General features: G+C 46.9%; 1 protein-coding gene across 5 annotated transcripts in view; it reads left to right on the forward strand.

The window, feature by feature from the left end:
• The first annotated feature begins 1,646 nt into the window (after positions 1-1,646).
• The window catches only part of HIVEP1 (HIVEP zinc finger 1), a 137,272-nt gene continuing 114,893 nt past the window's right edge, over positions 1,647-24,025 (forward strand). The window contains exons 1-2 of one of the 5 annotated variants that reach the window (XM_055570599.1): positions 1,647-2,211; positions 9,078-9,220. In XM_055570599.1, coding sequence (XP_055426574.1) covers positions 9,181-9,220 — 40 coding nt within the window. In that variant the 5' untranslated portion in view covers positions 1,647-2,211; positions 9,078-9,180. Of the gene's footprint in view, positions 2,212-5,341; positions 5,426-5,839; positions 5,995-6,088; positions 6,226-9,077; positions 9,221-24,025 lie in introns of those variants that run through there. The other 4 variants (XM_055570595.1, XM_055570596.1, XM_055570597.1 and 1 more) reach the window with 4 other exon arrangements.

The following is a 24,025-nucleotide window of genomic DNA, read 5'->3' on the forward strand; positions in this document are numbered from 1 at the left end:
GCTCAGATTGTGAAGAATCTGCCTGCATTGTGGGAGACCTGGGTTTGATCCCTGGGTTGGGAAGATCCTCTGAAGAAGGGAATGGATATCCACTCCAGTATTCTTGCCTGGGAAAATCCCATGGACAGAGGAGCCTGGTGGGCTACAGTCCATGGGGTTGCAAAGAGTTGGACACGACTGAGTACCCACACAAAGCTAAGCACTGATGTTCAGTAGATTGGGTGTATTAAATGCATTTTTGACTTATGATATTTTCAATTTACGATGGGTTTACTGGGCACCACACCACTGTAAATCAAGGAAGATCTGTGCTACCACTATCTCTGTTGCTACAGAAGTACTACTATTACTACTGCCGTTAAAAATACTACCATGAAGATTCTAAATCCAGCAGTAATAATAATTTTCCTTTAAAAGATCATTCTGAGTCCAAAATGTCTCCAAAGAACATGTAGCATCATGACTTAATTGCTTCCTAAGAATGCCCAAGAAGGCTTTCCCCAGGGCATTCAGTCTTCAAAGTTCACATCTCACTAGGAGAGAACACATTCTTCCCATTTGGCTGGGAGTGACAGGCGAATGCCTCTCACTGGGGGCATTCATGGCCTCTTGCTCCCTCTCAAAAGTACCCTAGTTGGGAGGCTGCATTTATATGGCCACCCTTCTTTTTTCCACATTTACTTTGACCTGCGGCTCTAGCTAGAAAATCCATCACACATGTTCATTTGCTCTCACCTTCAAGCTATTTCCCTTGTCTGGAATGCTATTCTCATCCTATTGCCAAAGCATGAACCTTCTCTCCTTCAAAATCCTACTCAGAACTCACCCTCAAGATGAAACTTTCTCTGATAATCCTGCTCTCCATGCAGTCCAGAAAGCTCTCAGCAATCATGTAACTGTATAGCTTTAATTGGCTCTGTTTATAAGCTTCTTCTTGTATCTTTTTTTCCCTCTAGGTATTTTTTCCATGTGTTTATTCTGTCTCCATTAATTTGTAAACTCCCAGAGGGCAAGGCCTGAACAAGGTCGGTGTTGGCATAAAGTGGATGAATAGTCAGCTGAGTGGCAGACTGTGCAATATTCGATTGCTAATCTGTTAAAAAAAAAAAAAAAAGCATCCTTTGTCAGTGCTCTGTTTGTGATGGTCCTGAGACTGCTAACCTAATGTAAAAATGCATTCAGTTTCTGCTAGTGTCCAGCAAAGATAAAATCAACAGTTATAAGCTTTCCATAATGGGAGGGGGAGGGTGCTGGGAGACTCTAACCTGTAAGAATGGTATATAAAGAGCATGTTATTACCCAGTTTATATTCTTCAGATGGCTCAGAGGTGAACAATCTGACTGCAATGCAGGAGACTTGCAGGAGACATGAGTTCGATTCCTGGGTCAGGAAGATCCCCTGGAGAAGGAAATGGCAATCCATTCCGGTATTCTTGGCCTGGAGAATCCCCTGGACCGAGGAGCCTGGAGGGCTACAGTCTATGAGGTCGCAAAGAAGTCAGACACGACTGAACGACTCAACAACAACAAATGTTCTTCAGAGGTAACTTGTCTCTCCCATGCTGCAGGTCTATCTTAGAAGGGAAATCATATGTACTTTCAAAACGGAGACCAGAAAACCAAACAAAGCCTGAGAAAACGTACACCACCACCTTGTAAGTTTGTGCTGAGTGGAGGGAAAATGAATCTGATTCAGAAGGCCTCATTTTTTTTTTTTTTTTTTTTGGTGTGAAGTCTAACAGAAAAAAAATGCTACATGGCCCTTCTCCCCGGGATTAACTAGATTGAGGGTTTGTTCATTTCAGTCCAGGTAACAAAAGGGAAGCTTGGGACGGACAGAAGCTCCTTTCTCAGGGCCGGGGCTGAGAAGTGGGAATCCTTAACCGTGACCACCTGCTTCCCTCCCTTCAAACCGGCATATAAAAGTGCCAAATATCTGTGTATCACTCTGGGCGCGGAGCCCACGGTCTGAACCCAGCGGAGGCGGTGCACCAGATAACATCAAAGCCCCAGGCAGGGGCCAGAAAAGGGGGGTGCAAAAGCAGACGAGGGAACGAAGCGCCTCCCCCTAGCATTTCCTCTCACGCCCACTTCCAACCTAGGAGGCTTTTGGTTTCTGCTTTTGTTGTTTTTAAAAATTAAAAGTTAAACCCAGGAAGCTGTGGATCAGAGTTTTGTTTGGTTGTTTTGTTTTTTTGCGTGGCAGTTCGGGTAAGTTTTCTCTCGGTCCTTTTGTCCGGCTGGGGAAGGAGAGCCTGGGCTCTGGGGGGTGGGAGATGGGCACGGTTGGCAGAGCGCGCGGGGCAGGTCTTGTCGCCGGGTCGCCCTGAGGAGGAGGAGGAGGAGGCGGAGGAGGAGGGGATTCGGCCGGTGGACGGGAAGAGCCCGGCGCGCGCCGAGGGCGGAGGGCGGAGGGGAGGGCCGGGCGGCGGCGTGACCCGGCGGCCGGCGGGAGGAACCCCCGGGATCTCCGCGTGGCGCTGGCGCTGCCGGGCCGCGCGCTGGGCGGAGGGCCGGGGCCGCGGGGCCGCGCCAGGGGGGCGCCCGAGCCGGGCCGGGCCTCGCGGCCGCGTGGGAACCCGGGGCAGGGGTCGCGCGGGCGGAGGCGCTGGGCGCAGCGGCACCGTGGGGTCCCCGGACAGAGCCCCGGGGCCCGAGGGGGGAGGAACTGGTGTTCTCCCCAAAACCGTGTTCAGAGCCTGCCAGGGCCACTGCCCTCACTTGAACCCCAGTCCCCGAGAGGGGCTCCCTAAGCGCTCGCGCGGCCCGGGGGTGGGCGGTGCAGGTAGAGAGAATCGGGACCCTAGGAGCCCCCCTCCTTTTTTTTTTTTTAGTACGGTGTCCTTTCCCAATGTTCCAGAAGTTTTGACAGTTCAAATTGCTTTTTACCATTCCCATTTCATCTTCTGGTTCAGGAAAAAAAAAGTCCCCCCCCCCCCCCCCCACATTCCGTTTATAAGATATAATTTGAGAGACTGTATTTAATTTGCCACAAAATGATTAAAGGCGACTGTAGTTACCTTATAGTTTAGTTGGAGTCCCCTGCAGTCTGATGACTAGGAAGTTAGAATTGTAGGCAGAATTAGGAAAAGAAACTGCATCTAGAAAATTCGGAAATAGAAAATGGGGAAATGTGTCTGTTTCAGAAAAAAGATTACTATTGATTTGATCTCAAGAAAGGCAAATTGTGAATAGTCCATTGCACAAAAAACTTAACAAACTGAAATGACAAAATTAATCTATTACGACTCCAAATCTCATATTTAATTTGTTAAAAGAGTTCACTGCAATGCCAAATCCCATATAAACCTTGTGTGCACACTATATATTTGTTATGGTCAGGGCCATTGGGTTAAAAATGTATTGTTAGTAATTTTGACTTAGCCAGTGACACAAAGTAGAGTCGATAATCATCAAGCTACCTTGATTTTTATCCTCTGACAGATTAAGTATACTTTCACATTTAAGTGGATTTTTTTCATTCAAGTTTCAAAGTTATATTTACATACATTTTGTGATTGCAGTCCATTAGATGTCAATTAAATTTCATGACAGATGATTTTATCACATCGAAAATGAAAAAGATTGTATTATTTCATTGCAAGGTTGGAGGCATAGTGTGCTAAACATTATTTCAAATTTAGGTAGCTGTTGGCTGATTTTTGCTTTTGTGACCAAATCTAGCTTTTAATAGGCATATTCCTCCCTTTACAGGACATTATTTTTGGTTACAAGCTCGCTATTATTGAGTATTCCATTTTTAGTCATTCACATTCTGGTGCATTAAGCTTTTCTAAGCTCAGCTGAGCTAGAGGTAGGATTTCCTCCCGGGAATTTTAGGGGTCAACCCTAGCAAGGAAAACCTAGATATCTTTATGGAAGCCCCAGGGAACAATTCAAGTTTGCACAGATGGCCAGCAGAGTGGGTGTACGGTCGTTCAGCATTTTTATTCCTTAAAAGGGGAAAGCACTTTGGTTTTTATATGAGAATTTTTTCTGCATCAATTTTTTTTGTTTTACCTTATCCCTCCCAAGTTGAGCGTGGCTCCGTTAACCAGTCATTTGTGCCTGCTTCTTTAGGGATACATGTGGAATTTCTGAGCCTCAGACTTTAAACGATAAAGACCTAATGTTCTTTAGGTCTAACCCTGAAAACCTTCGTCATTACCCTGGTCCATCCCCTCCTGATCACTTTTCCATCGAGTTCCAAGCCTTGCTTCCTCCATTGCTTTTTTCTCCCCCTCCTCTATTGCCTTTTTCTCCCCTTCCTCTATTGCTTTCTAGCACCCGAGGTCAAACTCTGGTTTATGGTAATTACTCCTTCTTTCTTTCTTGCGACCCTGGGGCCAGATCGCCTGCTCAGCCCCGAAACTCCCTCTCCAGACCCGAAGAGCCTTCTCCTCTCGGCCCCTAAACTGTCAAAGCGGAACCCTAAGGGTTAAACTGCGCTCGCAGCTCGGGCTCTGGGAACCACCGGCGGGCACGGCCGTGGCCTCTGGAATAACCTTGGCTTTCCTCAATCTTTTAATAGAACATCCGCCACCAAAGCGTAGTTTCAGTTCAGGGTTAATAATGTGTCCCCTTCCACCCTTTAACCCAACACCCCGCCCCCCTCCCGGTTTTTTTTTTTATAAAGTTGTTTTTCAAAGTTAATGAGTTTCAAGTTTCACAATGACTTTCTCCTTCCCTCCACGCGTTGCTGAGGAAACCCCCTTGGGGTCCCCCCCCCCGCCCCCGGGCCCGCCCTCTCCCCTCCCCCTCCCGGCAGGGGCGGGGGGCGGGGCTGGGGGACCCCATGACGTCAGCGGTCCGGCCCACATCCTGCTTTAGGAAAGTAAAGCGCCGGTACCGAGCCGCCTCCGCCCCGCCCGTCCCCGCCCCTCTCCCCGGCCCAACCGCCCCCCCGGCCGCGCGGCCCGGCCGGGCCTGCCCGGGGCCGCGTGACCGGCGGGCCCGCCCCTGCGCCCCAGCCGGGCGCCAGTACCCGAGCCGGCGCGACCCCGGGCTCCCGCCCCTCGCGTCCCTAACTCCGCCCCGGGCCCCCCGCCTCCCGTCGCTGCGGCGGCGGGGCGGGGCGGAGCCGCGGCCCGGGGCTCGCCCGGCCGGGGAGACCCGGGACTCCGATCGGGCCCCGATCCGGGGCGCCCAGCCCGCCCCTAAGCCAGGGCCGGGCCCCGCGGCCGAGCCAGTCCGGCCGGGCCGCCGCGCCCGAGGGTGACCCCGCCGGGGGACGCCCCCCCCAGCCCCGCCCGCGCGTCGCAGCCCGCGGTCTCCCCGCCTCCCGCCCCCGGGGATCCCCTGCCGCCCCGCCCAGCCGCGGGAAAGCCTCCGACCTTCGCCCTCCCTCCCCCGCGCCGCCCCGGCCCGCGCTCCTCGCGTCGCCCCTAAAGACGCTAAACGTGCCCTACTCTGCCCCCGGGGAGAGGTAAAAAAGCCCGCGCCCGCCCTCCTCGCCCCTCTCCCTGGCCCCGGGGGCGACACACTCCCGCCCCGGGGGTCCGCCCGCCCCGCCTCGCCGCGGTGCGCGCCCCCCACCCCCACCCCGGACACCCGCTCCCCGGCGGCGGTCATGCCGCGGCCCCGGGCGCCGGCGAGCGCGGCCACCTCTCCCGCCCGGCGCCTGCGGCCCCCGCCCGCGCGCCCCGCGCTCCCCCCGCCGCCCCCCGGTCGGCTCCCCTGTTTAATATTTCAGAGCTGGGCGGTGAGAGTGCCAGTCGCCGGCATTTAGTGGCGGCAGCGGCTGCTGCTGCTGCTGCTGCTGGGGCGGCGGCGGCGGCGGGGAGGGGGCCGGAGCCGGAGGGTGGGGGGGCCCCGGGAGCCGCCGCGGGAGGAGGTTCTGTTTGTGTTTGGGGTTGTCAAGTGAAGGAGGGCGCCCAGCCGCCGCCGCCGCCGCGCGGTGGTCGCGGAGATTCCGAGCTGCGGCCGCCGCCATCAGCAGCGCAGCTCCGGGGCTGGCTGCAGCGGCGGCGGCCCCGCCGGGCGTCCTGGCAGCAGGTTCGGCGCGCGGGCTCCGCGGGCGGGGGGCGCTGCCGCTTGGAGGTGGGGGCGGCGGCGTGGGGAGGGGGTGGGGGCAGGACCACGTCCCTCTCCGCGGGCGCGCGAGTGTGTGTGTGTGCGTGTGTGTGCAACCGCCGACCTTGCAGAGGGGATGGCTGCGCGTGCGGGAGACACTTGCCACTTCTGGGCGCCCTCGCGGCCCGAGCTGCGGTCCTGCGAGCAGAGCAGGTACGGAGGGACCCAGCCTCCCCAGCCGCGTTCCAGCCGCGGGCGCATTTTCCAAGAGGCTGGCGGTGGGGGTGGGGGTGGTGGTGGGGTGGGGGGGTGAGGGAGACCAGGCCTCGGCTTCCCAACCTCCCGGCTTTGTGGCTTGCTTTTTTTCTCCCCCCTCCTTTCGTTCTTTGCTCGAAGTGCCTGTTTACTCCCAGCCACCTGGGTAGTTTTCTTTCCGGGTTGGGAGTACGCGCCCGCAGCACAGTGGGGTGGGGTGGGGGCGCGGGTCGGCTCCGGATCAATCTGGGGTCGGGCTGGCCGAGGAGTTGCTGTTGGAGAGGGGAGGAGACGGGAGGGGAGGGGGCGGTGGCGGCGGCGAGGAGGAGTCTCCGGGCTGCCGCGCTCGCCTCCTCTCGTCCTGTTCCTCCTCCTGCCGCTCTCCGCATTCACTCTGGGCTCCTTCCTGAGCTGGCACTTCCATCCCTCCCCCCCCCACCCCCCCTCCTGGCATGCGAAGCGCTTTGTTCAGTGCAGCGTTGCAGAGGGGTTTTCCCAGGCTCCGCCCTCCACATTCATTCATGTTTTTTCTCCTTGCAACTGTCTTTACGCTTTTTGATCGTGTCATGTTTTTGCTCCATGTAGTATTTATCTCTTTTGCTGTAAGGGAACCGGTTCATCACTCATCTTCCTGGCTACAATGCTGCTGTCTTTGGAAATACTCAGTCCTCCTCCCCCCTCCCCCCCCCCCCCTCCCCGGCCCCCAAGGATTTACACTGGGATGGATAGCTGGGCTCAGTGGGGAGGCAGTGAGCAAGGTAGCGGAAAGCTGTTACTGATTGGAAATTTGTATGTGCAAATTGGAATATTTTTTGTGCAGGTTCATCTTTTAGTGTCACGTGATTGAATTACAGTCGGAGTTCACGCTTTAAAAACTTCTAAATATCGTGACCATTTAAAAGCTTTAAGTTGGGAGTTGAGCATTCCTACAATTTATTCGGCCTTGACGTCTCTAAATTCTCTCTTGAATCAGCAGCTTCGTCAGTTGAATGGTGGATGCTTTTAATGCAGGGCGTTGTGGAGCCATATCTTTTATAGATCATGTAGCACAGCGCTAGATGAAGTTCACAGTATTGGACCATCATATTTTATATTCTTTCCCATGCAGTTCAAAAATTGCAAATAATGTTTTTGTACAGTGCCTGCATACAGCCTTATCAAGGATAAAATACTGAAGTTAATTATAGCCTTCTTTCCTTCTATTCTCTGCTGTATTGAAACCATAAATTTCTAAAACCTTATACTGGTTATTAGATACAGTCTTTCCCACACAGGCATTTTTAAGAAGAATTAATATTTGATATTTTTGTGTGCCAGCAGTAAGCAAAGCATCCACATGGTCCCTTCAACCACCCATTGAGGGGGAATACTATTTCCTTGTTTTACAGTTGGGAAATCTGATCCTCAGAGAGGTTAAGTGCCTTAAACGAGTCCACACAGCAAGCTTTGAGCCCAGTCTGATTTGACACCGAAATATTTATTAACAGTTGTGACTTGTGCGATAGAGCCTCTTGAGTAAATCCCCTGGAATAGGTCTTACTTCCAGCCAGGAAGTAAGCGCTGAGGGTCCCTGAGTCAGGGGGTGCCATGTTTCTTAGTTATTGACTATGGACTCAGTTCCTTTGCCTCTTTCTCTTTTAATTTTCTTAGCTATAAAATGGATAAATGATAGTTACCTAAGCAGTTACCATTAGGGTTAAATTAGGTAATGTGTAGGAAGTACATAGGCACACAGTAGATTGTCAATATGTATTTGTTTTGTTTTGTTTTGTTTTTCTATAGTATTGGACGTTATAAAAGTCTTAAAGCATTTCTGTTCCATTCTTGTGTCATTGCTTAGCAATTAAACATAGTTTCACGTTCAGCATTGTCATCACGGTCTTTGCTTTTATCAGTTGTATTGCAGGAAGTTAAAACTAAGATTTTAGCTCAAGGATCTTCGAGTATCTCCTGGGAATCTTTCTGGGAAAGAGATGATTTAGTTTTGGATTAGTGTTTTGGCATATTGTATTTGAAATTGCACTTTTTAAGATGTGTAAGTCAGGTCACGGTTATGCTGCAGTAACAAATAAGTCCCAAACCACAGTGCTTAAATCAGCAAAGATCTCTTTTATGTTTATGCACCATGATCCTGTTGCATTGGCAGGAGCTCAGCTCCGTGTTGTCAGACTTGCTGTCTAGAACAGTGCCTGTCTTATGGCAGAGGAGGAAGAGAGCACTGGGGGATCTTACTTTGATAACTAAATGCAAAGCCTGAAAATGACGCCTGTCTCTCCACTCACAGGTTATTGGCCAGAACTGGTCACACATTCTGGCTCAACACAGGGAAGCAAAAAGAACAGTCCTAACAGGAGCCTCGAATGGAAAACCACAATAGTGGGGGAACAGCCCCAATGGCAACCACACTTATTTACCGAATTAACCCAGTAACACAAAATGAACAAAACATGGTCCTTGTCCCTAAGAAATTTATAAATGGGCAGGCATGTACTGTATACAGCAAAACCCTTTTATAACCTGGTGATGTTGCTTTAAAATACAGTTCACTGAATTTTTTCACTCTTTTTTTGTTAAAGGTACAGTGATTTTTCCCCCCACCCCGTGTTCTTAATGGGGGAGCCCAGATAATGACAAAATGACATGTACTGTGTTTAATTAAAAGTAAGTCGTCTTTTGCAGGGGCTTTCAGGTCGGTTACCTTTTGTTGAGTTTAGAGTAGTGCTGTATTATGCCATAACTTCTGAAGTGTCTTTTTCCTTTGAAAGTAGTGAAAAAGAGTAAAACATAACTTTTTTTTTTTTCTTTTTTAGCACATGGATTAATTGATGGACCTTGGGTTTATGGAGCTACCTTTTCATGACCTGCTTTTCCTACAGTTTCTAAGAAGAAAAGGGGGCCTCTGAATCAAAGAAGATGCCTCGAACCAAACAGATTCATCCCAGAAATCTAAGAGGTAGGGCTCTGCATTAGTGGGAAGGAGGGTTTGTAATAAGTCTTTAATCAAGTGTCTCTTCGGTGGCAGCAAAGGCAGCTTGTGAGATGGTGACCCGGCCCGGTGGTGGGTCAGTTCCCCCGTTCTCTTCCTCTCGCGCTCGCTGCACAATTCCTGTCTCTCAGGAGACGCTTCAGAAATATTTGTTGAATGAATTCATTGGATTCGACAGAATTACAATGCCTTCCCAACCATTAGGGTGGGTATTAAAGTCTGAGATTTACTGTCTCTCAACAGGTACCTTTTTGGATTGAGGAATCAAAAATAAATGGTCACCTCTTCTTTGCCCACTGGATCACCTTGAATTACTTTTTTTCACCCTTCCCGCACACTTGTTTTGAGATTTATTTTTGTAGCAGCGTTATATTAGCTTGAGAAGTGGAGAGGCGTAGTTGGCATTAATGCAGACCATTATGTGCAGAACCCAGAAAATAGGTACACCAATGTATATAGGGATGTAGTCAAAAAACATATATATGTTTATTATATATACATTTCATATAAAAATGAGCATTTCCTTTTAACTGTGAAGAGGTACTTTAGTATTAAGAAAGCCAGCCTATTTTAGCTTATTGTTTTAAAAGATTTGTATTGTTCTAATGTGTTTTATCCACTGGGAGCAGCAATTATCTTTTATATTTAACTTAGGAAATAAAAGTATAGCAGTGTTTTAAGCAAAGAACTGTTAAAGCAAATAATTCCAACCTGAGTAAAGTATCTTATGAAATATTTACTATTACAGAAAAAAATATTTTCAAGCACATGCAAGGTAAGAAATGACTTAAATTGGACAAATTAATCAAGAATGTTCCTTGGTAAAGTAATTCGGCCAGTGCCTGTAAGGTGGTGGTTGAAAGTGTGGCCAGTTATGGGGCTTCCTTGAGTCTGCAAACAGTGCTTGTTTCCTGCCTAAGTGGACTAGAAGTCTCTGCTGGCTCAGGTGAACGCCTTGGCCCGAGTTCAAATTGATGATTCTAGCACCAGTGTTCAATGAGGTGAGAATTTAGAGGGAGTACACTGAGTGTTGTATGTCAGAGTCGGATGTTAGGGTCGCGTAGAAAATGTTGCAGACTGACTGTGTATTTGTCTGTCTCTTGCATTAGAATCTGAGCGCCCCTGAAGTCAGGACTTGGTCTCATTTACTTCTATAAGCAGAGCCTCCATGCTCACAGCCAGCTGGGGCAGGCGTTTGGAGTCCTCAGCCCAGCTTTTATAAGTCATCTGTCCGGAGAGGGTGCCCTGTTCCTGTTGATCCATGTGCTCGAAGGCAACCTTGGGGCTGGCAGGGGCCCCAGCCCAGCACAGCTCCTTGCAGCTAAAAGGAGGCCACACATTTGTTGAAAGAATGAATGCATGATTTATTTGAAAGTATCATTCATTAGATCATAAGCACCAAATGCTTGTTTTTCATATTATAATATATCCTTGTTTTTAAAAATTGGAGGATAAATGCTTTACAATGTTGTGTTCGTTTCTGCCCCACAACATCTTTGCGTCAGTCATAAGTAGGCTTGGATGCCCCCGTCTTGAGCCTCCCTCCCACCCCGCCCACCATCCCACCCCTCTCAGTCTCACAGAGTACCAGGCTGAGCTCCCTGTGTTTCATAGCAGCTTCTCACTAGCTCTTGTATATACGGTAGCGTATATATGTCAGTGTTACTCTCTCAGTTCATCCCACCCTCTCCTTCCCCTGCTGTGTCCACAAGTCGGTTCTCTACGTCTGTGTCTCTATTCATGCCATAAAATACATCCTTTATTATATCCTAGATAACTTGGCTGTCTGGAGAAATGCAGATTTTTAGGCCATAGTCTTTTCCTTTTTGTATCAAATGAACGTACAGCTCAGTAGGTGTTCACTGAACGTCCTCCTGTGTCCCAGGCCACAGGGATGAACTGATCATCAGAGGCAGGCCATGCGAGAGGACGCGGGGGCAGAGAGCAGCCTTTCAGAGATTCCCTCAGAGCGTGGGCGTCATGTTGCAGCCCAGTCTTGGGGGCTGGTTTGGAGAGGGGCAGGGTGGGAAGGAAAGGTAACCTCTGAACTGAGTTCTTAAGGCTCAGAGGTGACCCAGGAAGCTGTCAGGACAACGGGAGTGCATTTCATCCTGGGGTAAGAGCTGGCGAAGCCGCTTGGGATCCAGGCTCGTCTAAGTTACGTCCATGAGCATCAGAAAAAGCAGGATGGGGGAGGCTGGAGTAGAAGAACTGGGAGGAGTCAGATTATGAAGATCCATGAAATGTGTCTAAGTTCATAGAGGATGGAAAATGAAAGGTTTTAATAGGAAAACTTGCTTGTTTTCTAGAACTAAGATGTTTTTAAAGTTCTCAACAAGAACTTGTGATAAATTGTGTTCGGGCCCATGGGTGAGAGTCTAAAACATTACAATCTCTCAGCCACTGAAGAGAAGATCAGAGTGGATTAGCACAGATGATGAAAGTGACTTTGCTAAAGCCATATGGGTGGACTGGCAGGTTGGCCAGGGCCAGGGGAGGGGCGCTTCATGGAAGGTGTGATGCTTGAGCCAGCCAGCTCATTCATCTGAGGAGGAGGAGGGCCAAGCTGTTCCCATTGGGGAAGCCCAAGTAAGCAAAGCACAAAGGCAGGAACACCTTTACAATTTCCACTTTCCTTCTAAAAATGTGTGTGAGGACTCTGTCCCCAGGCACAGTTTGGGGGTTAAAGTGAGCAAGTGAACAATAGCTACTGAAATGAAGTTTTCAGCATTTCTTGCTGACCCTTGAACAACAAGGTTTTGAACTGCATGGGTCCATGTGTGTGTGGATGTTTCTCCGCTGTGGGTTGAGTGAATCCTCAGATGTGGAATCGCTGGGTACTGAGGGCTGACTCTACGAGGCCATTTTATTTATGGGACTTGGGCATCCTCAGAGGGTGGTATTTCTAGGGGCCCAGACCCAGGACCCTGCAGATGCCGAGGGATGACTGTGTTTGTATCTCAGTTGTGGGGTACATCTGAAGTACCACGCTTGCGTCGCTTTACCTGTACCCTCTGCTTCGGCTTCCAGCAGCCCTGTCTCGTGAAGTTAGCTCTGCCGTGAGGAGAGACCAGCTCATCACTCACCCTCTGGGTGGTGTCCTCTCAGGGGTTTCCATGAAACACGTCGCCTCTTTTGAGGCTTCCTCAGAAAATAGCCTGGGAAGTACTTTTCTTGTGCTTGGTCATTAAGTCAGTAATTAAAATTTTATACTTACATCTGAAATCATATATTAATTATGCTTCCATGGCAGTTTTCAAATATAATTTTTCTTTGGTTTATTATTGGTTCTTCAGCTGGGGTTGGTATAGTCCCATGGACGTGCAGAGTCACAGCATAAATGTATGCAAGTTTCTAGAATATGAAGTTTCCTTGGAACAAGCGTGTATGTGTGTGTGTGGAAGAGTGTATTTGTGTATTGAGGTGTCACACATGTATAAAGAAATACGTACAGGGCTCTGTCATGGAGAAGCATAAACGATTTGCCTGAATTTAAATTAGGCACAGGCTTTCCTGGTGGTGTTAGTGGTAAAGAACCCTCCTGCCAGTGCAGGAGACACAAGAGACAAGGGTTCGATCCCTGGGTGGGGAGGATCCCCTGGAGGAGGATGGCATGGCAGCCCACTCCCCATTCCGTGTTCTTGGAGAATCCCATGGACAGAGGAGCCTGGCGGTCTGCAGTTCATGGGGTCGCCCAGAGTCGGACACAACTGAGTGACTTGGTGGACACGCAAGTCAGGCACAGGCTGTGCTCTCCTAAGGAGATGGTGTTTGCCTCTCTCTGATGCTGGAGGTTCTTCAGTGTAAGAACAGGAGAAGAACTGGTGCATTAAGGGTGGGACATGAGTTTGGGGCATAACTAAGTCAGAGTTCTCTATCTGATGGTGACCTGTTGAGTGTGAGAGTGGGGTTGGTTGAGTTCTGGTCTCTTCTCCTCGGGCCATGTAAACCAGGCAGGACCTTTGTCCTTAATGCCTGCCTGCATGGTATGTGTGTGGGGGGGAGGGCGGAACATAGAGCCTTAACGGTGACATTTCCCTTGTGAGGTTGAATAGGAATTTCTGAAGGGCGTGAGAGGTGGGCTTGGTGTTTGGAAGAAAGGCTGTATGTGTTGTCCCAGGCGAAGGGCTCCTGGCCGGCATGTGGGAGACCAGCTCCAATCGGGTCCTGATGAATGTGAACGTGACCGTGCCTCTCTCCCCAGCAGTCCTTCCCTACCAATGAGCGCCTTCCCGGGTCTTTACTGGGACTCCTGGGTAACATGGAATGGAGGAACTGGGGACTTGCAGGGGTTCCATCTGTCCTCTTTAGATAAAGAGCTGTTTTTGTGCTCTGCCAATCACCACTGTGGAAGTTTCAAAGCTTTGGGGGAAAAAAAAAATAGAAAATAGGTGTTAACCATTTTTAGTTGTATTTGGGCCCAGGGTTTCAAAGGCTCATCGGCTTGAAGATTGGAAATCAGTGTGGAAAATACCAAGTATTAACCTTTGCAAAACATATTTTTGAGAATTTGGTGGGGCTGTTTTTCATTTTTATTGGTTGAGTGCATTTGGCTCTGAACCCACTGCAGAAGACGAGGGCTTTTTTTTTTCTGCTCTGAGCTCCAGCTGTATCATAAGGTGAGAAGGAACACTTAGGAGGGTGATCAGAGTGTGGCTAAGACCCACAGGTGGGGTCTGTGGACGCCCATCACCTTGGAAGATGAGGTCCAAAGCCGCGAACTTAGCTGGGGCACACTCGCCTCGCCCTGGCCTTGTTCCCCTGTGTGTCTGATGGACGGCCGTTCTCCATCTCCGGAGCTCAGCGCGCAAACTGAGCATTTCCCAGCATTTCCACATGGCCCATCTCTCTGGACAGTGTCCTTCCCCTTCTGTTTCCACTGTTTCCTTACTCTGTGTGGGAGGTGTGTCCGCTGAAGAGTTCACTTCTTCAAGTTTCCTCCGCTTTCCTCCTCTCCCGCCGCCACCCCTATCCCTGGGATACAGTGGGTTTCCATTGCTTGTGTCTACAGGTGGCTTGTTGTACTTTGTTATTCCATCCTGATTTTTCTACAGGGACTTCACTGGCAGTCCAGTGGTGAAGACTTTGCCTTCCAATGCAGGGGATGTGCGTTTGATCCCTGGTCAGGGAGCTAAGATTGAGCATGCTTCCCGGCCACAAAATCAAAATGTAAACCACAGAAGCAATATCGTACCAAACTCGGTAAAGACTTATTACTAGTAATTCTGTAGACTTGCCATCTTAGCTGGGTGAATCATGTGTCAGAAGAGACTGTTTTAGTCTTCTGTGCTCAGCAAAATTGCATTCATGTTAGCTTTTTAGCAAACTGCAGGTTTGTACTCATGAAGTTTGTTTATGTTTTTGAACCTTAAGTAACAAATTCTTCTTATATTTGGTAGCCTCTGATTAAGAAACCTGCTCTAATACAAATTTTGAAGCGCTCCAAACAGATGAAGCAGGTAGTTATTACTAACTTCTGTTTCATGTGAAATTTTGCTGTAGGATTTCTAGCATTCATCCCCTTAGTACTTTTAGTTAATATAATGGTGAAGAGTTTGGCTGTATGCTATCACGGACTAGCCGGTGGCCTTGGGCAAGCTGGGACTGTTGGTTTCCTCTGTCTGTAAAACAGAGATAATGCATGTGAAGATTCGATGATGTGTAAGCATTTGGGACAATGCCTGACACTGGAGAGACACTCAGTCCAGGGACCTGTGTGTTACTTTCGGTGAAAAACTGGTTTATGTCCGACTCTTGATTTACACATAGAACACCAGGGAATACCTGTGTGAAGCCTCTACCTGCATTTTGAAAACTGCATAAAGGAGGCAGCATCTGTGCTCAGCGTTGATCGCCGGTATCCCTCCTTCTTGTCCTGACTCCTCAGGGCTTGGGATCTGGAAGAGAGAGGTCAGTGCAGACAGTCATTCGGGGAGGAAAATTCTTAGCCGCCATGCTGCCACTGAACTCATTCAAACCTCAGCTCCTATTTTGACAGCGCTGAGTGAAGTAAAACTGGTTATTTGTTCCGTCTGCATGTAGTTCTCAGGCCACTGATTGTGAGGTCTTCTGTTTTATTATCATTGCACTGTTAAAGATGATGTCACCGTCACGTGGGAGACCAGTGACATTCTCTGGTTCTTCACTACCAGATACATCTACCGAATGCATCTGGTAGATGTGGTCCCCTCTCTCCATTCCCTGGCTCCTCCTGTGGGAGACTGCAGAACCCAGCTGGGACCCCAGGTGTAAGCTCATAAGTGACTGTTTGCGTTTGCTATCAGTGTGTTGACAGGAGCCCACTCTAGTGATTGTTTTGTAAAATCTGACTGTGAATAAAATCTTACGTTTTCTTGTTATGTGGGGATTATTTGATTGAGCTTTATCTATAGAATAGGCTGAATTTTGATGATTTTTCAGATGTAATTCCAGCTGCTTGTGTGGTGTTTTTTTACATTTGAATGTTAGGTCAGCACTTCTGTGCCAACAGCCTCAAGATTTGAGACGTTAGAAATTTTGTAGGGCAAACCATCCCATGGCTTGTAAAAATAAATTCTGTATATGACTGTAGCTAGAAAGGAAATATATAACAAAATATAGTTTTGATGAGAAAGGTGAAAAAGCAGTTGCACTTATTAGGAACTTTCATGTAAGTAGCTGATATTATTTAGTTTGACGAGGATAAAAATAGAAGAGTAGACTGAATATAGCAAGCCACTTATTTTTCTTTATTTCAGATAATTATTTTTCAGTTCATGTTGAGAGCTTATCTGATGCTTTTTGAATGCTTATTAACATTAAGCAAATGCTTTTCTCTTTTTAAAAGCAAATACAAAATGTAATAATGTGATTAATCAGAGTAATGACTTTATTTTAGAACATTGTTGCAGAAAATATGTTCTGATGAGGAATAATTTTATCTTACCATAGAACAGAAAAATACATAATATGCTTAAAACCCTTGGTCATATGCATAGATGTTAAAGCCACACATTTTAGAATGCAATGTAATTTAAGTGAGTCTGGGCTAAAGTTGATTCTTACGTTATCTGAAAAAATATTTTATAAATTAATTAAGCACCTTTTTTTTTTTTCATTTATATTTTTAGTTCTTTTAAAACATTCAAGCAGTATTTTTTGAATATTCAGTTCAGTTCAGTCGCTTAGTTGTGTCCAACTCTTTGCGACCCCGTGGACTGCAGCACGCCAGGCTTCCCTGTATATCACTAACTCCTGGAGTTTACTCAAACTCACATCCATAGAGTTGGTGATGCCATCCAACCATCTCATCCTCTGTCATCCCTGTCTCCTCCTGCCTTAAGTCTTTCGCAGCATCAGGGTCTTTTTCCAGTGAGTCAGTTCTTCTTGTCAGGTGGCCAAAGTATTGGAGTTTCAGCTTCCGCATCAGTCCTTCCAATGAATATTCAGGACTGATCTCCTTTAAGATGGACTGGTTGGATCTCCTTGCAGTCCAAGGGACTCTCAAGAGTCCTCCTCCAACACCACAGTTCAAAAGCATCGATTCTTCAGCGCTCAGCTTTCTTTATAGTCCGGCTGTCATATCCATACATGACTACTGGAAAAACCATAGAATATTAATAATGACAAATGACATGAAGCTCTTCTTACGAAGCACTGGGTGTTTGTAAGACTGTTAGCTGTTGTTCACCATAGCACTACAGCTTATCACTAAATAGAGTCCTTTCTTCCCAGTACGCAAATCATTATTTAAGAAGGAAGTTCTTTCTGACCATTAAGCTTAAAGTTTATGCTTGGCGCAATATTGTATTAACTTTGACCTTTTAAAAAAATAACTTTAGAAGGGAGACTTTTCAGAAGGTTCTTAGATATTTTCTAGAACAACTTTTGTTCTAGAATATTCTAAGGCTGTGCTGCCTTGCAAAAGTATTTAGAAAGTATGTAGTGATCACAAAATAGTTGGCTGCTGTGGCCTAGCAGTCACAGAATACAAGATGGAACTATAGTAGTCCAAGGGTTATACCCACTTAATTGATACAAAAGTTGATTTTTATGGTACTCAGGTGCCTATGTGATTAGAGTATGAGTTTGCTCAAGTTTATTTATTGTTTTATATTTTGAAATGTGCATATTTATATGTGTGCTTAGTTGTATGTGCTTGTCTTCCAACTCTTTCAGATTCTCCAGTGAAGAAAAAGATATAATCAGCATCTAGCCATTTAATATTCCCGTATCCAAATAGGAGTTGATCAAACATACGGGGCAGTGTTTGATAGTTTAAAAATCAATAAAAATGATCTGAGCTGCTACACAGGGGCTCGGAAGGTGGTTAAACAGTGTCAGGGAGCTCTCTCTCCCATCCCTCATTCCTCATGTGCCTTTCCAAGAGAATTCCTAAATCTTACAGCTGGGAAAGGACGAACCTTAGATACTTAGTTCATCTTCCTCATTTTACAGATGAGAAAGTTGGGCAGAGAAGTTTAAGTGAATTGATCTCCAGCAGCTATTTAATGTCTTGTTTGAGATGATATTTGTGGAGTGGTCTTTAAATTTTTTTCCTTAATCATATTGATTCCCTTAGTTACAGTTCACTGTGGGCCAGTAGCAGGAGGGAGGTTGTGTATCATTTTTATGATGAAAAGAGCTAGCCTGCCCACAGGTCTGTATACTTGGCTCTAGTCAAAGTGATTTTTACATGTTTGCTCATTTAATCCTTATTACCATGGGAGATGGCTGCTGTTACTACCCCCATTTTATGGATATGGGAGTGAGGTACAGAGAAGTTGTAGGTGGCCCAGGGTCCCACAGCCAGGAGTTTAATGTGCTCGTAACTGTCATCCACATAGGGCTTCCTAGGTGGCTCAGTGGTAAAGAACCTGCTTGTCAGTGCAGGACATGCAGGGGATGTGGGTTTGATCCCTGGGTCAGGAAGATCCCCCAGAGGAGGGCATGGCAACCCACTCCAGTATTCTTGCCTGGAGAATCCCATGGACAGAGGAGCCTGGCGGGCTACAGCCCATGGGGTCGCAAGAGTCAGACACGAATTAGCAAGTGAGCACACACACATGCATGTCATGCTTCTGGTTGTTCATGTGGATAGTAGAAAGAACTCCCCAGATTAGAGCAAGAGTTTGGAAATGCCATTCACCCAGTTACAAAATGGGGGGCTTCCCAGGTGGCTCAGTGGTAGGGAATCCATCTGCCAATGCAGGAGACGCAAGAGAGGTGGGTTCAATCCCTGGAGGAGGAAATAGCAACCCACTCCACTGTCCTTGCCTGGAGAGCCTGGCGGACTCCTGTCTGTGGAGCCTCAAAGAGTTGGACACGACTGAGCGACTGAGCACAACGGTACAATGGCCAGTTACAAAATAAAACTTGTCAAGCATAGCACATAAAGCTGAGGTGACTCACAGGTGAGAAAGACCTCTCCCCCCTCTAAGTCTTTAATTGTTGGAAATCCATTTCAGAGTTGTGTACATAGATCACAGTCCAGGTTGGATTTGCTATTGCAAACAGTCAGGGGAATTTCCAAGCTCTTCAAGAGAGAAGGAACAGTTGTTCCATCAGAGATGTTTGCTTACATGATTTGCTTAGTAAGATGTAGTTGAAAGTAAAGATGTCTTGCTTAAGATGGAGAGTAGCAGTATTTAAGTGGGCGTCTCCACATAAGTTGAAATTTTGGACACAAAGGCTTAGAAGCTGTTTTGGGGAAAATTAATGAAAATATTAAAATTCTAAGTAAAATAAAACAGTTTATAATTTTTCCTTATGCCATAGGTACAGAAGCATATAGAAAAAATATACTATTCTAGATATGTGTGGGCCTATATCCAGATTGCAAGTGAAGAACTACTTTTAGTGATAAGAGATCAGAGTTAGGAGATTTTATTAGTCTTTCATTTTAGCAGTGAACAACATATCTCCTTCCAAGAGTTTTTCATATGACCCAAAACACATGAAAAAGTTCTCAGGGCAATGCAAAGCAACATGTATATGATTTCAGGTGAATACGGTACATGCAGTGTGGAATCCTCAAAGTGAAAAAAATCTGAGTGGGATAAAAATCAGAAAATACTTACTGAAGAAGTTTAACTTTTGTTCTCCTTTAAAACCTGAAGGAGGTAGAGTTTTGAGATGCATTTTAAAGAAAAGGATAGATTGACAGAAAATAAGTTGTTTTGAGACTTTTGCAAAAGAAGGGATGGGGAAATCATTACAGAAGTGGTTGTTAATCTAGTTTGGTGGTTAGAGTGGATTTCTCAGTGAACTTGAAACTTGACTGAAGAAGAAGAAAGGAACCTGTTTAGGTATGATATGTGTGTGTTTAGTCACCGCTCAATCATGTCCAACTCTTTGCTACCCTGTGGACTGTGGCCCACCAGGGTCCTCTGTCCATGGGGATTCTCCAGGCAAGAATACTGGAGTTGGTTGCCATGCCCTCTGCCAGGGGATCTTCCTAACCCAGGGATTGAGCCCAGGTCTCCCTTATTGCAGGTGGATTCTTTACCATCTGAGCTACCAAGGAAACCCTGGTGATTTGATATATAAAATACTTATTCATGATAGTTATAAAATTAACCAAGTTGAGTCCTCTTATACTAAGTTGAGTATTTACAGAAGAGATGTCAGAGGCTTTGGACCGTCTTATAACATTTTGAGATGAAATAACAGCCTCCCCACAGAGGATTTTGAGAGCAGTGAAACTCTTGTGTATGATGCTGTAGCGGTGGCTACGTGTCCAGACCCATAGAACAAGCGCCAGGAGTGAGCCTTCAAGTAAACTGTGTGGTCAGGATGCTGCTGCTGCTGCTACGTTGCTTCAGTCATGTCCGACTCTGTGCGACCCCATAGACGGCAGCCCACCGGGCTCTGCCGTCCCTGGGATTCTCCAGGCAAGAACACTGGAGTGGGTTGCCATTTCCTTCTCCATTGCGTGAAAGTGAAAAGTGAAAGTGAAGTCGCTCAGTCGCGCCCTGATGCTAATGATGTGTATTTCATCATTTGTAACAGATGCACCACTCCGGTGGACTGTGGCCATGGTAGGGGAGGCTGAGCTTGTGTGGAGGGAGGGGAGATCCATGCACATTCTGCTTCATTTTGCTGTGAACCTAAACCTGCTCCCCAAAAGTATATTAAAACCAAAAATACCACCTGTGTCCATATGATTTGTTGATAACCAGGAAATAGGATGATGGGTTAAAAGGAGTGTCTGTCTCCCTCTCTCCCTTCCTCTTCATCTCTCATTCTCTCTCTCTTTTACTTTAGAAAATTCTCTTCATGCATACGGACAAGCCAGCATAAGCTAGTATGTGACCTCGAGCAAATAACTTGAATTTCGTGTCTTCATTGAGAACACCGCATGGGAGTAGGCAGGGGTTGGGGGCAGGGCAATTTCCTTTTTAGCTTTAAATAGCTGCGATTCTAGGCAGAGGTCAGCAGGCTGCAGTCCAGTGGTCAGATCCAGCCTTCCACCTGTTTTTGTGAACGTCCTGTCGCTGGAAATGAGCCACGTCCATTCATTCACTTGTCATCTGACTGCTTTACTTGCCACTGCAGCCGAAGCGAGGAGTCACAAGGTCTGGAACATTTGCCATCTAACGCTTTGTTTTTGTCTAGTCGCTCCATCGGGTCTGAGTCTGTGTCCCCATGGACGGTATCCCGCCAGTCTCCTCTGTCCATGGGATTCTCCGGGTAAGAATACTGGAACGGGTTGCCATTTCCTTCTCCAGGGGGTCTTCCCTGTCCAGGGATGGAACCCCTGTTCTGCATAGCAGGAGGGTTCTTGACTGCTGAGCCACCTGGGCAGTGTCTAACACTTAGAGGAAACGTTTGTCGACCCCCGTGCAGGAAGTAGAAGAGAAGTAGGTGATTTTTCAGCCCCTTCTGTTTGGGAGTAAGTCCTTCTCTTTCTGTGGAGGATGGCCATAGGTGTGGGTCACGGGGACTCAGAGCTGCTGCCTGAACCTGTCAGGGGCTCCCCTTCAGCCTTGCTTGGGAAGGGCTCCTCTGCTTGTGGTTCTGAGCCGAAGGGACGGCCTTAGAGGTTGAGTTGGTCTTGCCGGCAAAATTCAGTTGTCTTTGATGTTCTGATGCCAGGATCTTGGGTCCCACCCAGAAGGCCTGGGTCGTCAGGGAGGAGCCAGCTGCTTGTCAGGTAGAACCCTGTCCTTTTCCGGGTTGGATTGTCCCCATTAGTCGCCTCTGTATTTAACTCACAGTAGGAGAAAATGCTGGAGGCGACGATTTCCAGCGGTGTCCATTTTCTTTGCAGGATTGTTCTGCAGGGAAGCAGGGCCATCTCTGAGCGGAGGGCCTTCTGAAAAATGGGCTCCAAAAAGCAGTCCCGTCGCCTGTGAGTGGGCCTGGGGGTGGGCAGGTCGTCTGAGCGAGGATGGTACTCAGGCATGAGGTATTAACACTTTGTGCTTAGGCGTCTGAGAACGTGATTCAGTACCTGGTGTGCCTGAAGTCGCAGTGTTCCCTGCAACACTTCCTTTCATCTCCGAGCAGTTCTTTACTTCTGGTGGTTTGGGATAGTGGGATAAGAGTAGAGGAAATGATATTTCTGTGATCTGTTTTTTTTTTTTCTTATTTTTTTATTTACGTAGAATAAAATTATTTTTGCTCTGTGAGCTTTGACAAATACATAGAGTTGTGAAAGCACCACCAGTACCGAGCACAGAACAGTTCCTTCATCCCCAAATACTCCCTCATTCTTCCCCTTTGTAGTAACTCCTCCTGCCTGGGAACCACTAATGGTCTCCAAACCTATAGTTTGTCTTTTCCAGAATGTCGTATCAATAGAAGCATGCATTTATCCAGCCTTTTGAATCTGACTTATTTCACTAAGCATAATACTTTTGAAATTCATCCATGTTGTAGTGTGATCTGTTTTTATTTTGCTTTATTTTCCTTAAGTTTATTTTACTTTTAAACTTTTTATTTTGTATTGGGGTGCTGTGCTTAGGCACTCAGTCATGTCCAGCTCTTTGCGACCCCATGGACTATAGCTCGCCAGCCTCCTCTGTCTGTAGGGTTTTCCAGGCAAGAATACTGGAGGGGGTTGCCATAGCCAATTAACAATGTTGTGATAGTTTCAGGAGAACAGGGAAGGGACTCCGTCATACATATATGTGTATCCATTCTCCGCCAAACTCCCCTCCCATCCAAGCTGGCACATTGAGCAGAGTTCCCTCTGCTACACAGTAGGTCCTTGTTGGTTATCCATTTTAAATATTATTTTGCTTAAGATGAAATATTCTGTGCTAAGGATAGGCTCAATTGAGTTCATAATATCTGAGTGATTTAAGAAATGCTTTTGAAAGCACCATCAATTCTCCACGGACACACTGGAACCTTAGCCACTACTTCTGTACAGGCTGATGTTAGCACGTGACCCACAAATGGTCTGAGAATCAGGAACTGTTAACTCGCTGCCTCTCATGGTAAAGGGAGGAGCCTGTAGGGTCATGAACTGACCCAGAAGCCTCTGTTTGGAGTTCTGTAGGCCCTGCTATGATGTGTGGGACACACACTGAGGAGTTCAACAGCTCTGCCCCTGTCTTCCAGGAAATTTATAGTTGAAGATGTTGAAAGACCATAATGGCCTACACATGCAAGTTCAGCCAGCTTGTGCAAACATCTGATGAGTGAACATGTAAGTGATATTCAATTAACACGCAAAAGCAGATGTGTGACTGTGTGACAAGGGTTAAAGGCATCATTTGGCCTCTTATATGTTGAGAGTTTAAGTTGATTTGCTGTGTTTTGATGAAATTAATGCCACATGAGTGATGAGTTACACACCTAGCATTCAACTAACATCTTGGACAAGCCGGAGTTTGCACTGAGTTTGTATGTGATGCTCTTTCATGGAAAGAGTGCCCTTGTCAGTCTCCAGACAGTAGTTTATATTGCTCTGTCAAACCCCTGTACAGTACATAAGTTTACAGATTTGCAAAGATACAATTTACGTGCAGAAAAACTCACCCCCTGTGCACTGTCCAGTTCATTGGCATTCGGTGCTTCTGTAGAGTTCTGCAGCCTTGACCACAGTCCAGTTTCAGGACGTGTCCATCGTATCCTCCACACTTCCCTGAATTGTTTCTCAATTCTCACTCCCAGACCAGGCAGCCAGGCCCTGGTCTGTTTTCTGGCTCTTTATGTGTGTATTTTCTGGACCTTTATTAATAATATGAGGATCACACAATTTATAGACTTTTATGTCTAGCTTCTTTCAGTTAGCATATAATATATTTGAAATTCATCTTCATGTAGCATGTATCAGTTTTTTTGTTACCTCTTATTGCCAAGTAATGTTCTGTTGTGTGCCTAGACCCCATTTCATTTACCCATTCACCAGCTGGTAGACACGTTTGGATGGTTTTAATTTTTTGGCTGTTGTGGATAATGTTGCTGAGAGCAGTCATGCCCACATCTACAGTTAGCTGGAGTTTCTCTAAATGTCACTTGAGGTCAAGTTGGTTGTTAACATGTTTTACCTGATACAATTATCTCCGATTCCAGCTCTCCTAGAGTTGCTGTTTGCAAAGTATTATCTTTCTCCGTCTTTTTCCTTTGAAACTTTGGGTTTTTTGAACCTAAGATATGTCTCTTGTGGACAGCATCTTGTTGGAATCGTGTTTTTATCCAGTCTCGAGAGTGTGTCTTCTGAGTGTGGTGTTCATTCCATTTACATCAGTGTAATTATTGTTATTGGGACTTATGTCTTCCATCTTGTTACTTCTTTTTCTGTTTGTCTCATAATCTTGCTTTTCTCTATGTCACAGTCTT

This window comes from Bubalus kerabau, chromosome 3, assembly GCF_029407905.1.
Source record: "Bubalus kerabau isolate K-KA32 ecotype Philippines breed swamp buffalo chromosome 3, PCC_UOA_SB_1v2, whole genome shotgun sequence".
Taxonomy (NCBI): domain Eukaryota; kingdom Metazoa; phylum Chordata; class Mammalia; order Artiodactyla; family Bovidae; genus Bubalus; species Bubalus kerabau.